Below are 16,389 nucleotides of genomic sequence, written 5' to 3'. Positions count from 1 at the left end.
ATAATTTCAGAGCATTAATTTTCAAATAATTTTGACCGTTAATTTTCAAATAATTTTAGACCGTTAATTTTCAAATTTTTCCTGACCGTTATTCTTTCAAATTTCAAAGATCACACTGCATTTTATTAATCTCAGAAGTCACAAATAGCAAATTTTTAAAGTCAATAAATCGACCATTTCCCCGTTCCACAGAAAAGCATTTACATAGCACATTCAGCTCTCGATCAGTCAAAAGTTCAGTTAATCCACAAATCTTTAAGCCACGTTGGAAGTTACTCATTGTAACATATCCAGACTTTCCATCATAATCATCCAAAAATAAGCTCATATTGGACACATCGTCTGGATATTTTGACAGTTTTTGGAGAGCATTTGAGATCACAAATCGTTCCTCAATATTCAAAAAGTTCAATGAATCTTCGTTTGTTGGAACTAATGGAATTGGACGTTTCAATGGCTGCTTTTCAAGTCCTGTTTGGGTGAAGGCTTCATTCATGATTTCAATGAATAGCTTGTGGTTGACATGGTCAGGTTTTGATGGAATTCGACAGCTGTAATGGACAGAACAAGAAGTTAGTCATGTTAATGAATGTAAAGCAAAGAATAAGGAACTTACGAGTTACAGACAATATCCAGTTCACAATCTTCCAGAATAATTCCAGCAGCACTGAAGTTCCTTCGAAAATCACTGACTGGAAGTTCATTTTTACCAAATTTCTGTCCATTCTTCAGGAACATTTCCAAGTTGATTTTCTTCCTGCAAATTTCTCCTTTAATCTTTGCCAAAACTTCAATAATAGTCCGTTCAGGATGAGTACATGGCGGTGCTGGAACTTCATTAATTTTCTTCAACATTTCCAATAACTTCTCATGCTTAGCTTCACTAAAATAGACCTCATTGATATCCCTCAAGAATTTCATGTAATTAAATCCCATATCATTTCCATATCTAGCCATTAATGCCAAAATTTCCTTATCCGATAAGACAATCGAGTTCATCGAAAAGACACGTCTCATTTGACATTTTGTGACATGCTTGTAATTCTTAGTGTCAAAATCTCTGAAAAATGGCTCAATTAAGATTTGACGACTTTCGATAATTTTTCTGAGCTTAAAAACTGTTTCTTGTGCTAATTGCTTAGTTGTTTTTGGCACACATTCCCAATCAGCAGTTCCAGGTCGATTGAGATTCTTTACTTCTGTTGGTGGACATTCAACAAGTCTGTAGGGCTGTTTGTGGAGATTTCTGGAAGTAAATTATGAAGTGAAAATTAATCAATTCTGAGCGGGGCAAGTAACTGATGAAAATTCAAATTTAAGTACGTTACAAATGAAAATTGAAATTTAAGGAAGAATAATCCCAGAAGGTTTCTGCAATATTACAAGCTCCACAACTTACTTAATCATGCAAACTTCATCAACATCATCACAGAACTTCTTCCAAAAAACTCTATCACCATCCATTGGATCCTCATAATTCTTCACAATTTTCTGAACATCATGTGGTGCAATATACAGTCGATGAAGGCCAGACACCCCAATAGCGTCAAGACATCTCAAAAATTGACCTTTTGTGATAAATCCACGCCTTAAATTGTCAAATTTCTCAAAGAATTCTTTAGTTCTAATGCAGTTGTCGAGGATGTGCTTCTGGATTCTAAGCATTAAATGCTCAAAACTGACATCAGGTTTCTTTTGGCTTAGACATGGATGGCAAGGTTTGTCGATTCCATTCAAATTAGCAACCAATTCGAATTCTGGACGTGGAATCTTTTGATAGTCACATACAATAATTTTTCCAGGATAGCAGTCTGAATCCTTACTACATTCCACGTGACCATTCTCATCAAACCATTTGATGATGTTCTTAATAGCTTCTATAAATCCAACGTAATTGACTGTATAGTTATGCTTCATAAATTTCTTTACAAGCAATCGGAATTCCTTGACACCTAAAGTGATTCCAAGAAAGTTCAGCACACGACGGAAATGCGTAATTGTGATTGTTCCATCATTTTTGGACATCATCTCATAATCCAGGAAGTATGGCTCTAAAACTAAGTCTTTAAGTCGACAGGTATGTGCGATTTTAGTAAGAATCATATTGACTTGTCTGTGCTCAAATTGAGACAGTACATTGATGTGCATTGGATCTTCCCACTCCAAACCAGTCACAAACTGCTTATTTCCATGATCACTGTCCAAATTAGGCTGAAGAACTTCAAGGAACTTTTTGTAATTTATTTGATTTTTGTCATTTGAAAAGAAATCCACAAGATTTACAGCTTCATCATCTGTTAGTTCCAACTCATTGCTTAAGCTGTTTATAACTGTTAGAAACTTTGAAGATGATATTAAGTCATTTTCGGCTAAAGATTGAAATTTTTCTTTAATATCGATGACATTTCTTGCTAATAAGGTTCGAATTTTGTTGCAGGTTCTCCAAACATCGTTAATTTTGTATGCTATTGTTGACATTTTGTGGACTGATGATTGACTTATAAAGATTTGAATACAAAATGAATTTGTATAATTTTTCAAAGATTGTTTAGATTTTTGGAAATTTTAAAAATGCTGAATTCGACATAAATTTGGGTTTTAAACTTAATTTTGGAAGTTAAAGAGCTGTAAGTACTTCAGTAATGCATTGTTTCTTATTAAAATTAGACAAGTAACAGTCAAATGTTGAAGAAAATTTGTGTTATTCAATGTCGTAGTTGCCTGCCCCTGTGACATTATCGAATCACTTGATGCAGTTTTCTCATTAAATTGCAAAATTCGCGCTTTTAAAATGTAAATTTCTTCAAAACTCAAGGATTTAGCAAGAACAAACTAATTCTAGTTAGCAGAACATTCAGGTAAGCTCATAAGATGTAATTTTCTTCAAAATTTAGCTTAAAATTTCAAGATTTTCACAAAATTTGCATTAATCGAAAAAAATGAATTAATTCAATTTATTGCTTATTCTTATCAAAATAGCTCCAAAAATGTCATAAAAACATTCCATAACCGAAAAGGAAGCTTTCAAACCACGAAAAACGTGCAAGTCCTTCTGAAACAGAACTGAAAATGAAACTTCAATGAGAGAAGCCTAAACTCGTGTAAGTTCAACACAATCAATACAAAAGAGAAGAAAAATTGTGTATATTCACGGAAAGGAGAGAAGAAAAACTTTATTCCTATCAGACGCGTCCCAACTTTCGGATTGTAAAGTCAAGTTTCATTTGATTTTATTCTCTTATTTCATCATACATAATATATACATATTATATATTTTGTGTCTCATTTTATAGAAAGCTAGAAGCTTTCGCTGCTAAACGATTGTCTAGTGGCACAACTTGAGTTATTTGATTGATTAGCAAAAGAAATAAGAGCAAAAAAAAAAGTTTCTGCCAAAAAAAGTAAGGAGGAAGAAAAAATATTCCTCAGTGTGAAAAGTGCTGTTCCAAAGAAAAAAAATCGACTAAAAATTCCAACAAAAACGAGAAGAAAATTTTTTCATTTTAATTTTTCATTTATAATTTCGTGAAAGTGGAGCCGTAAAGTAGAAAATTTAACCATTATATTATTGAGAGCACATGTGCGGGCTACGGTATATCAGAACTAAAAATACTCCATCCAAAAGGACAAGTCTACGTTGGGGCGATAGCTGCTTCTGCCTCTAATTTATTCATCCACAAAAGTCACTTCTTTAATTAAACCAATACACCATTCTCGTCTCGTTTTTATCGTCATCACAAAAGGATTGTGCGATAATTTTCTAATTAAAAAAAGTGCTAAAAAGCTTTAAAAAGTTATTCCTTAAATTGATGAATTACTCAATTTTTATCTGATTGAGAAGTGAAAAAAGTTTCATTTTCCAAAAAAAAAGCTCAAGGAATTTTAATTTTTTTTTTCGTCTGCTTTGCGACCGACGACTTAAACAAAAAGGAGTTAAAAACAATTGTCTGTGATTAAAAATCCTTTAAATAAGAAGGAAATAAATATAATTAAAAATAGAAAAAGTCAAAAAGTGAAAGAATTAGCAATTTTCAGTGAGTTTGAGTGTATCTGTGGATGTAAATGTGAGAGGATAACAGAAAAAACAGGAGAGGAAAATTTTTGTGAGTGTGTACTTACCAGTACATTCACATATCCAACCATATTTGAAAATAAAAAGCGTAATTTTGGGTAAGTGGAGACTTTTCACACACACAGACACATTTTTACACTCACACTAATACAATCGCAACATTAATTTTCATTAATGTCTAACTTTCTGTTGTTACATAACTCGATATGCGATTTTTTTTCATTCATTCATAAAGCTTTTTCATGTGTTCGACATAAAAAAAAGGAATTAAAGTTCACAGGTTCTTTTTATTCTATAATTTTATTCACCCATTCAAATGTGATGGAAAAAATTAAATTTTTTTATATTACGATAGTCGGAAACATTTGATTGCTATGAATAAACATGAGAGAATGTTGATTTTTTTCATTTCTATTTATGGGAAGTTATGGGAAATTCCTAAATTGTAAATTATCTCGAGACAATGAACTTGGAAAATTATATTTATTGTCATTTGGGATTGCTTATAAATGACAGTGGGGAATAAATAGAATCTAAACAGACACTCTGCATTGTCCCTAATGAGTTCGAAGTAGATTGTCCCAAAGTCTCAATTTCGACAAAATTTCGAAACCAAGAGCGAGGCTGCAAGGAGAATCTTCGAAACTTCGATATCGTTATCGAGAATTCTTAGCTTGAAGGTCATGTAGCTATTGGATCTGCTTTCTCTGGTACAGATATACATAGGTGTACCACTATTCCATAAATATTAGCTGAGCCAATATACCATACTAACTGCGTCTCTATACCCATCCTATTTCTACCACTGTACCACTATACCATACCACTAGCTGTACCACTTTACCGTTCCAGTTATGTGGTTAGTCCGTACCAAGCCCTACCAAAAGCAGAGAAATCAGTCTCAGAATAGGGATTGATACTTTCTTCAAACTCAAGTTCCTCAATATAAGATTTTATCAAATTATCTCAATACTCTTATTTTGCTACTTACTTTGCTCGCAGAGCAGATCAATTGTGATCCATGGTTTTTCCTAATATGGCATCTTAAACTGGATTTTCGTCTGCCAATTTCAAATACCAAGTAAAATACCCTTCTATCAACATCTTCCTTCTAAGATTTCCTTGTCCATCTAAGAGTTCTCAATACTTACGTGCTGAATTATCGATTGTCTATCAATCCTTGCTTCAGACCTTCTTATCTAGATACAAAACAACCAAACCTCTCAACTAGACAAAACAACTAAATGATCCCCCAAGAATACTGATATTTTCGATTATAAAACAGTTTTTCCTTAAGTTCCCATGCTAATTAATAATATTTCTAGCTCCTTTCTGCTTAATAGTCCATTAATTTACCAGACAGAGTCTATAAATACTTTTAGACAATTTATTATGTAGCAGATAAGCTTAATTTAAACACCCTTTTTAAAATATAGCTCATTTTTCTGTCTGAATCGTTTTCGGAAAAAGGTTCAAAAAAATGTTGTGTGTCGAGGGGCTTCACATCTGTTGACATTTTGCGTTATGAATTTTAAATCCTTATGTTGATGGCTTCTTTAATGCTTAACGATTAATCAAATGAGAAATTGAGCTTTTGAGACATGTGAATGGTATTGAATGATGAATATTTGATGACATAATGCACAAAATGCAATGAAGTTAAGTGACAGTTGGAAATGCATAGATGACGTGCATTTTTAAGTGACTTTATGCAATTTAAAGATTGAGAAATGTTGAGTCATAATAGAAAACTTGAAAGATATTGAAAGATTCATGAGTTTTCTGCTGTCTTGACAAATTGGCTGTCATATCAACAGATTCATATACGATTGCAATGACTAAGCCACAATTTGTATGTAGCTTTTGCAGAAAACGAGTTAATATGACTAGAAACAGTGAAAAAGCATCCATTTCTGACTGATTTTCTCTGGGATCGAACCTGGGTCGTTAGGATCGATTGTCCGACACTCTAACCACTACGCCATTGCTGCTTATTCGCTATCTAACTGCTAACACACTACTCTTCTTTCAATTCCCCTTGTAATCCAAACCACATCCTTAACAACACATTCTATATCGAAATTTAAAGCTACAGAATCAACTTTCAAACTCAACTCTTCAATTTTGCATAATCTCTTCTTCCTTATTTAGCTTCGAGTAGCATTTCAGTCACAAAAACTCATTTTGAGTTCACAAAAACACAAAATTTTTGTATGAAAATAGCCAGAAGTTCCATCATTCTGAGCATGACATTGCTCAAAGACTCTTTTTCTTTTGTTTTCAACTTTGCAGTTAATCTAATGTTCATATTTACATCAATTTATAATTTGACAAACAAAGTGAATGTAGAGTTGTTGACTTGAATTGTGTCAGAGCTGTATTGGTGGGATTTACTGTGTATAATGAGTACATTAGCTAAGAACTTGAGCGTAATATCATGAGTCTGAGTTGGTTTCTTATTGTAGAGTTGTTAAGTAGTAGGCAGGCACTGCCACAGCTATGTGTTTCAACCCCAGGATTAAAATGTATCGGAATCAATCCCGGAATCCATTACGGAAATTAACCCTAAAATTCAGAACCAAGATCAATCCCGAAATTCATTACGGATTCGGGATCAATCCCGAGATTCAGTTCCACGATCAATACCCGGGATTGAAACCTCCAGCCACCACAGCGCGTGCCGTTTGCGAATATTAAGCTTTAGTTTGTAGTGTAACGTTAGCAACGCAATCTACATTGTTTGAACTAGTTTGAACTTTCATTAAAATTCAAAATCCAATAAGCACATAAATCTTAAGAATATGCATTAAATCAATCAGAGTAAAACATGCTCCATCACGTATCAGTTCTTCTTCTTTCAAATCATCCAAAAAATACACGTATGTCTTGAACTAATTTTAAATTATTCTGATCACGTTCATCTAATGACGAATTTCGAGTAGCTTCACAATCAGGTTTGACTCTATAATTTCCAAGTCATTACAATGCAAAACATTCGATTCTATAAATAGCGCTCAAATATAATTTTACATGGATGAATGAAATTGAATTTTAGATAAACAAACTTTTTTTTTCTTGACATTTGCAATTTCTTTTATTGCAAAAAAATTGCTGTTTACAATTGAAAGCTAATGGAAATGGCAATAAAAATGTGAAAATTGTAGCTTTTCATACTTCAATTCCGAAAACAATTAAACTTGATGCAAAAATATAAAAATAAAAATAAATCAAGCTTTCAGACTACGACAGTTTGCGTTCAAAGTTATATTCTGTGTTCGTGGCTGTTTAGCATTGAAATTGCTTTGTACCTAATCTAACTGTAGCTCTTTTAATTTCCTGGAAACTTCAATAAAATTAGAACAATTATGGCGAATATAATAATTTTTAGAATAGAAAGTCTCAAAAGACAGCCATCAGTCATTTTGAGTTTTTTTGAGAGCAACAAAGTATGCATTAGACATAACATTTATGTAGCTGTCATAATCGTGTCTAGGGAATGCTTTGCTATTTTATGTTGTTGAAGGTGACACGCTATTTTAAATGTAAGGGAATTAAATTATGGTAAAGGAATTTAGAATTAGTGAACTTACTTGAAAATGTTTAAAGGGTAAAAAGGAAGTGACTGTATTAACAGGTTGGCAATTTGCCAAAAGTTTTGAGTTGTATGGAAATCTTATTGAATTATTTAATTTTGATGGAACGGTCATTTAATATTTAAATTGTATTTGAAGCTTCAATAAGTTGATTTTCTCTGAATAGTAGTTGCAATCCCCTTTCAAATTAAATTTTAGTCTGTTTTCAATCTTCAAACAATAAACATATTTTTTGTTAAGTTAAACTTCGTTGTTTTTTAGCTGCACAGCATGTAATTGTAAGCAGCTTTGCAAATCTAAAAGGAAATCCTAGAATATTTAGAAAAACTGCCGATCGGGAAACAAAAATGTTGATTGTTTGGGCAAATTTAATTGTTTTCGGCACTTGGTTCTAAGTATATTGCCGTCTCAGGTCAGATTCAACCATTTCGACAACTTGTGCTTTCTGCTTACTTCTTGCTTAGTTCTGGATTAAATTATATCTGAATATGGTTAAGTTCTATCCAATTTCGCAAAAATGGAAATAATATTCAATAATTGGAATAAAAATTTAATTATTTTGATGGATACATACAACTATTTGCATCTCGATCCCAAAAAAACATCCAAAACAAAAAAATCGAAAAATAATCAAAACAATGCTTCAAAAGCCCAAGCTTCATACCGAATTTCCATTCATTTTACATGAAAACTATCGGAATATTTGTTTCGTCGCATCCAAAAAACATTGTAAACAATATAAGCTGTTTATAAATAACATATAATTTCAGCCCACTTAATATTTATATACTTAGTCTTCGCGGCATATTCTTTAAGGTATTGCGTCTCTTGTACTATAAACTAATACAGTAAAAAGTAGGAAGAATGAGAAAACAAAACAGAATGTAAAGAAAATTTTCAGCTACGACGTCATCGTATTCTCTAATCGATTTTTTCCACAGAAACTACTTTGAGCTTTCTTTCATTCTTTTTTTGTACTTGATTTCTAGTCAATTACATTTTTGTGTAAATTTTTTCAAATAAATTATTGAAGCTTACTGTTTTCGTCTGTTTTGTGGTCGTTAAGGCTCTTTAACACCAATGATAGGGTATGGAGGACATTCAATGGCTGTGGAATTGAGGTTCTTACAGCTCTAATGATGCTCAATACTTTGACTTCGACGGATTCTCGAGATTTAGGTCATTAAGATGGCCATACTAACCTTAATCCACAACTCAACCTCCTCAATATCCAAATGCAGACTTCCATGCATGACGTAACATAAGAACGACCCCCATATCCATCAAGAGCTTTTCATTCTTTTTTATTACTATATTTCCTCATGAATTGAATATTACAAATCGATGAGATTGCTCAGAGTGTAAACTTCCCATCCATAAGACTTGTAATAAGCTGTAAATTGAATAAAAAGGACCTAAAAGAGCGGAAAATCCAAGTTTTAGAAAAGTTTTTCAACCTTTTGTTTTCGTTAAGTTTAGTGAACTTTTTTATGAACTCTTTGTGTAAATAATTAACATCATTAGTATTCAGAGAATGTGAAAATTTGAGGGGAAAGATTCTTCAAAGTGTTTTTCAGTGGTTTAACACTTTATGGAATTTTTTTGGAGGAATAATTAGCGACGATTTCACGGTTTGTGATCATAAGAAAGGAAAATTGGCTTTTTAAATGATTTAGGAGCTATAAATACTAGACAGGGAAGTTTTATTGTAGATTATTGATATCCAGAGTGACAGAAATGAAGATGAGTCTGACATGGAGCTTTAAGGATCTTGAATTAGCACCAAATGGAAGCTACCTATATTTGATAGCTATATGGACAGCCACATGGACGTCAAACAGAGGCAAGTAGCCATTTACTTACTTCACTGGTCATACAGATCAGTTGTGATCCATGACCTTCCACAGGAGTCACCTGAAGTTGGATCTATCGCTGGCTTCAACTTGCCAACTTGGTGTTAATAAAAGAGCTTTTATGGACCCTTGATAGCTCTATGGCTTATCCACCTTCATTTGCTTCACTCGGACTATATTTGGCATTGAATTTATGTCATCCAACTCTCAGCACTTGAAATTCAGAATTAGAAACAATATTCTAACCTAAAATTTGAATTCATAATAATGACTGACAACTTACAAGTCACGTAGATTGTACACAAGATTATACAATGGCTTTACTACCACTTTAACAAATTTTTTATGACTATTAAGAATTCTTTATGAGTTGCAGCTGAGCTTCTGATTATGAATTCTGTTTCCCAGCTTGAAATTCTCCTAAATTATGATATCAATTTCATCTCATTCTTGCTTCAAAAGTGATGCAGGAAATGTACAGTCTAAAAATAGCAGTAAAATGTCTTCATTATCGTAGGATCATTAAAAATTATCTTCATCTAGGGCAGTGGTGGGTAACATTTTATTTTTCGCGGTTCGTCTTGATGGAACGCCTCGATCGAAACCGTACACGATTCTACAGTTCTCAGCATTTCCGAAAATTGGCGCACTAGTGTCTCGAGGCACTCAGGTTGCCCACCACTGATCTACAGAGTTGATTAAGAAACTTCAGTAATTATCTCGTACAATGTTTGTCTTATCAACCTTAATACTTTTTTATATTCTCAAAAATCAAAAGAAGATGAAACAGAGAAGGCAAGGAACTGAAAGAAGATATTACGTGGAATGTTAAGCACGCATATTAAGATATCATTTGACTTTTTTTGTAGAATATGTATATGTGTAAACATTTTATAGCCTGTTTCCATGAAAACTTATGCGTTATGCGAGAAGCTTTGGTTTTGATTATATTTAATTAATATCAATTAGTACAAAATATATTCTCAGCCCTTGACTAGGATAAAAATATATTTTTTTGTAATTGTTGTAATTTTGTGGATGAAAAATCGATGCTAATGGAAAAGAAAAAGGCAGCGAAGGGTTTGATTTCAGTGGTTTGAGCCTGAATTGCAAGAAAAGTGCTGATTTTTTGTGTAATATTGACTTGATGTCTTAACACAGTGCACTTAGAGAGAGTGAGCGCTCAGTAGAGCTAGTAGCTAGGTCAGTCGAGTTCCTACTATGAGAACGAGTAGTGCATGAGTAGCTTCATGCTTCATACATGAGAAGCTTAGATAGCAACAACAGGCTTTCTATCTGACTCTGGTGCTGGGTTTACCATTCAAGTTTTACATCATAGAACCCCCAGATCCCCACATTCATCAATCCATGACTTAATTTTCTCTATTTAAAGCTACATCTCCTAGCAACTTTTCAAAAAATACACAAAAAAGTCCAATTCTTTTGCTAAACTTTCCTGCAGTTTTAATTTGTATTTTTCACACAGAAACCTCTATGTATTGACAAAGATTAATCTTCAACTTTGTGTCGTATTCTGTGTACTGAGAATATAAAGTTTGCAATTCTTTTTGGGGTTTACAGCTTTTATGTAAAGTTTGAAAAGCATACAACATTTCCCATTTTTTCACTTAAACGAACACAAAAGAAATGTATTCCTTCTGAAGATTTCCACAACTTTTTTTGCCTTAACCCACATTGATTCCTTTACATTTTTACTCTTTTCAATATAATTTCTTTACATTGGATTCTATCTACTCTTATGTAATCGATGCATGTGTACAGTCTCATGTTTTTTACTCATATTTATTCTTCTATGTATTCCCATGGATATATTTATCCATACTTTTTTTAATTTGTAATTGGATGAAAACCCTTGAACCGACAAAATAAATCATTAATGAGTATATCTTTTTTTACGGTTGAGGAGTTTAAATGATTGCAATTGTTTAATAATAAATGAATTTTACCACTGACATTGTTCTAGTACAAAATGATTATATATAAAGCAATGTAAAGCACATAAATCAATAAAGACAAGAGTGCATAATTAAATTTTTCATACCCTTTTCTAAATTGAGATTATAAAACAATTTACGTGAATGTTTAGAGCTAAATTAATGCTTTGTTTTGGATGATTCTGTGGGGAATTTATAGACTAATTAATTTTACTGTTGTCTAGCTTTAAATTTAATTATTTTCATTCAAAATAAGAAATTCCTATGAAGGCTTATTCCTTTCAAAATGGTAAATTTCGATGAAAAGCTTACACGAGCTGTAAAGTTATGAAATTTAACATCTTACTGCTTTTGCGTGTTGTTTAAAGCATAAAGCACACTTTGTAATCAAAATATTAGGTTGATTATAGCAGAATTAATTAATTTCATTGTACTTACGATTTCCACGATGATTTTACAACGAAAAAGGGTGCAAAACTAAGGATTTGTTTTGAACTTTTAAGGGGAATGTGACTAATTTAATTATTTCAAATTTTAAAAAACCGTTGAAAATGTTAATTCTAGTGTATTGTGTTAATATTTTACAATACAATTTCAATGAGCTTGATATTGTTGTGTTTGAAAGTCAGGAACTTACTATGGACTATTTCCTTATTTCCCAGAAAGATTAGGTGACATAATCCATTTAATGTAGGTAAAAGAAAGAAAGAATCAGATAGAAATCATCATAATCTTCATATTTATCGAAACTCAATACGCTCAAGATTACGTAACGTGATAATCTACAGTACGCACAAACACAGCATTGAATAAGAACAATTTACGTCATAAATTTGTATTGTGTTGAAACGAAGGAAAAGAAAAGCCATGAAATATATTTTGTAATTTTTTATCAATGTATATCATTTGCTCTTTTTTTTTCAACATTGGATTATATCTTTCAGTGACGTCTGAAATAATGGAATTTGATTTAGAATTGAATTGGAACGAATAAAGATGATTATCGATTATCCATAGCACTCAAGTAGAAAAAAAAACATTGTCAATGACCGAGAATACTTTCTGTTTACAGATATAAAATAAATATTCTCTCTTTTTCGGATAATGAACTTCAGTTTTTGCACCCTCAAGGTATTTGCAATTGGAATGAAAATGACACAGATTGGAATAAGATTAAAATGGATAGGGAGAATGTAAAGCAATCAAGATTATTTGAAAAAAGTTTTCTTTTTATGGAGTAAAGTTTACTATGGTTCTAGGAAGGAAGCAAATTAGATTGCTTTAAGGAATTAGAAATAAGACTGAAAATAAAAACTTATTCTATTAAAAATCTGTATCAATGAGGAATCAATGCAGTCAAAACGAAGCAAAAATTTTGGACTTAGAGACGTAAAAGTTCATTTGAGTCAAAAATTGATTTCGATTTTAATGAAGCGAAAGTTTCGGTTGAAGCAAATGACTAAAATTTTTCTATACAAAATTGAAGTCAACTTCAAGTTCAGATATTTATAATATGACAACGATTAGTTACTTAAAGCAGCTCACAAATACAAAACGCTAATCACATTCAGCAGCAAATAAATAAAGAACGTTAATTTCTACAACTTCCTGTTATGTAAACAAGTTGTTCACAACAATAATTAGGAATTTGATCGATTGATTATTGAATAAATTTAGTCATTAGGATGAGACTGATTATTCCTTGGATTTTGAACGCAATTTTTACAATTTTTAAAAGGGATCTGGGACGGTTTGTTAATTTACTCGGGATATCCTAGCTTACGATACATGGGATATTCTGCTCTACTCTTCCCGGTTTATACTGCCAATTCCACTCGGAATGCTCATCCTATATCAATAGGCAGGGCTATTTTATTCTACCTCGCATCCTCTGCTTCTCCTGCAGCCCAAGGATACCAAGCATTGTGTGGAGTGAAGTAACCTAGGATAGTCTTACCTACTCAGATAGGGTAGGGTGTGATATCTCGGATTTACTAAGAAACCGGACTTTGACTCTTGTAATTCAGTTCAGAAAGTTGAACAAGAAGCTATTTGTAAACCAATCTGAATATTGAATGTATTAACATTTCAATAGCTAGTTCCATGACAGTAAAGAATAACATTAACAAATTCAGTTCATTAAGCTATCAAATCAACTCAAGTTGAAGTAAACGAACTCAAAATCCTCCTCAAATTGCAATGACACGTGGATAAACTTGTCAAAATCTTCAACATTAAAATCATTAAATATTATATATGACAATCTGTGAATAATTCATGACATGATTCACAATCTGCCAATATTACTGTAAATTTTCTATTCAAGAATTCAGTCAAAAAACCCACGCGAAATCATTATCGATTTCTGTATGCTATCAAAATTAATTATTCATGAGACTTTTGCTCAAAGTCTTCATAAAAGTCAAAGCACAACTTCCATAAATTCTCATAAAATGAAATTTTCATCACAATTAAGTCCAAAAATGATAAATTTGTCTCGTCGAGGGTATCTCTAATTTCAAGTTGGGGTACCTTAATTATGTTGACCACCTCCGTATCCATTAATTGTTGTTATTATCGCCTCATCATTCTCATGGATAAAAATTATGATTGCTTTCATTCTAAATGTACAATTATAATTGATGTGAGTGACTGAATCGAGGTGAATAATTATCAGCAAAAAAAAAAAGTTTTTTTCTTCATTTCGTGAAGCTTTTTTATACAGGCAATAATTAATCAGCATGTTTACGTGTGTGTTTATGACATACAGTAAATTAAATTCTGATTGAATTTATTTACTTTTTACGATTAACGTTTTGTATCATCAAAAGGCAACAGAAGTCAGGGATGTAGTCATGAAAATTGAAGATTTATTGATTAGTCAGGTTGAGAATTGGAAGCATAACTTTGCCATTGAAGGGTACAATACGAAAAATCAAATTTTTCGAGTTCTACTTACTTACATCCTTGGCAAAGACGCACCATTGGCACATTTAGAGCTCCCTCAAAACCATTTTCTCTGATTTCACCCCTGTAGGAACTTTTTTTCATTGAAATATCGATCAGCATGATATTTTTTCATCGTAATTTGTTCACATGTTAAATTCATACATGACATTTTTAACATAATAAATTAAATTATGTAAACTTTTCTATTAAAAAAATGTAATTTTTCTCGCAATTTCATTTAATTTACATACTTTGATGTGAAACGTGCGCTCAATGAGCTTAATAGGGAATAAAATTGGTGACAAAAAGCTTTACTAAACGCATAATTGACGCGAAAAGTTTTACTGAACGTACTTTTGATGCAAAAAGCATTACTGAACGCACTTTTGACGGGAAAAGTTTTAGTGAACGTCGTTTTGATGCAAAAAGCTTTACTGAACGTACTTTTGATGCAAAAAGTTACTGAACGTCCTTTTGATGCAAAAAGCTTTACTGAACGTCCTTTTGATGCGAAAAGTTTTACTGAACGTCCTTTTGATGCAAAAAGCTTTACTGAACGTACTTTTGATGCAATAAATTTACCCAATGCATTTCTAGATGTCATTACTTAAACGAGCACTTCCTTCAGGGACTTCATAGCAATTGTTCTCAGAAGAAAACCATCAATACATGTTATTGCATAATGAATAACATTATACGAAGCTTTATTGCATGAGAAAACCTTTCAATGTTGCTTCATGCAAGCAAATTACTAATTAACCAATGTACACATTCCATCAGTTCCCACACGTCCGTTTGAAGAGTTCCTGAATGGAGAAAAAATACACAATAATTATTTGTAAACAATATTTGCATTTGATTCGTGCTCAGTGAGTGTTTGATGGAAAATTGTAGTATTTATGCAGGTTTGAAATGATGAAGATTTATGGAGGGAAAGTCCATATGCTTTAATTGCATCTATTCATTGTAAATGTGGATTTAATTGCGAGAATATATTTATTTATAGAAGTTATTCATCGTCTATGCATTTTTTCATGCTTTCATACAGTTCCATACAGTTCCATGCATTCATTATCGACCGATTGTTCAGCTTTAATGATTGGAAATGTTAAGAATAATCACAATTTGCATATTTGACAATCAAATGTTCAATCATATCAACTTACTAAACACCCAAATGAGCAACTTAATGAATCAGCATTTTAATGACAAACATTAATGTTGACAATAATGTACAAACAATAAATGAATATAATTAATGAGTTAAAAAGGATAAAATTATAATCCAAAATTTCTTCATTGTGTACATTAATCTACTATCTATATAATCCCAAATATACAATTAATTTACACATCATTATCATAAACTTAATGAATTTTCAGTTCGAATAACAATGAATGAGTGACGTTCTATACCCTAAAAAATCATAAAACTTAGTATTAATAAAAATAAACAATTAGATATGATTGATATTGTAAATTTATTGATTTTAAAAGTACTGGTATTATTGATGTCATGGTTATATGACTTTATAGCTATTTACTTGAGTTACTACCTTAATCAAGTAATATTACGACTAGACGTCAATTAGTATTGACATCAGATATCAATTTAAGCTTGATTGAAGCTAAAAATCAACGAATCCTGTCATTTAGAGAAGTGGTGGACAGTCTATGTGCCGCGACAACCCAGGAATCCTAGAATAATTCAACTCTAAACTCATATTTTGCACATTTCCTAATTCTATGATATCACAAATAGGTCAAAAGACATAGTCAAGGTGATAAAGTTTCAAATCCTGCTCTTCGAAGGTGACTGACTGATATTTGAGCAGAGCTGTATGACTAATATGGACATCAAATTTGATATCAGGTCAAGATATTGATCTTTCAGATTATGTGCAATAAAAATTTCATTAAACTTGATCGAAAGTGTATTAAATTGCTTTCAGGCTAAGAATATGCTT

At 31.9% G+C, this 16,389-nt stretch overlaps 2 protein-coding genes across 2 annotated transcripts in view; one reads left to right on the top strand and one right to left on the bottom strand.

Moving 5' to 3' along the window:
• Positions 1–103: 103 nt before the first annotated feature.
• LOC139100297 (uncharacterized) lies at positions 104–15,026 on the bottom strand. The gene is made up of 4 exons (XM_070652925.1): positions 14,867–15,026; positions 1,400–2,369; positions 617–1,246; positions 104–551 (listed from the first exon to the last, which is right to left on the bottom strand). Exons 1-4 carry the CDS (start codon positions 15,024–15,026, stop codon positions 104–106), a joined length of 2,208 nt encoding a protein of 735 aa, XP_070509026.1.
• ChT (choline transporter) overlaps positions 3,088–16,389 on the top strand; it is a 39,428-nt gene continuing 26,126 nt past the window's right edge. Inside the window, exon 1 of the mRNA XM_070653108.1 lies at positions 3,088–4,170. The gene's annotated coding sequence lies outside the window, so the exon portion shown is untranslated. The remainder of the gene's footprint in view (positions 4,171–16,389) is intronic.

This window comes from Chironomus tepperi, unplaced genomic scaffold (assembly GCF_022539635.2).
Source record: "Chironomus tepperi strain 1889 unplaced genomic scaffold, CSIRO-AGI_Ctep_v1 contig_8, whole genome shotgun sequence".
NCBI lineage: Eukaryota > Metazoa > Arthropoda > Insecta > Diptera > Chironomidae > Chironomus > Chironomus tepperi.
Note: the sequence above shows the minus strand (reverse complement) of the source record. Positions and strands in the feature narration are given on the sequence as shown.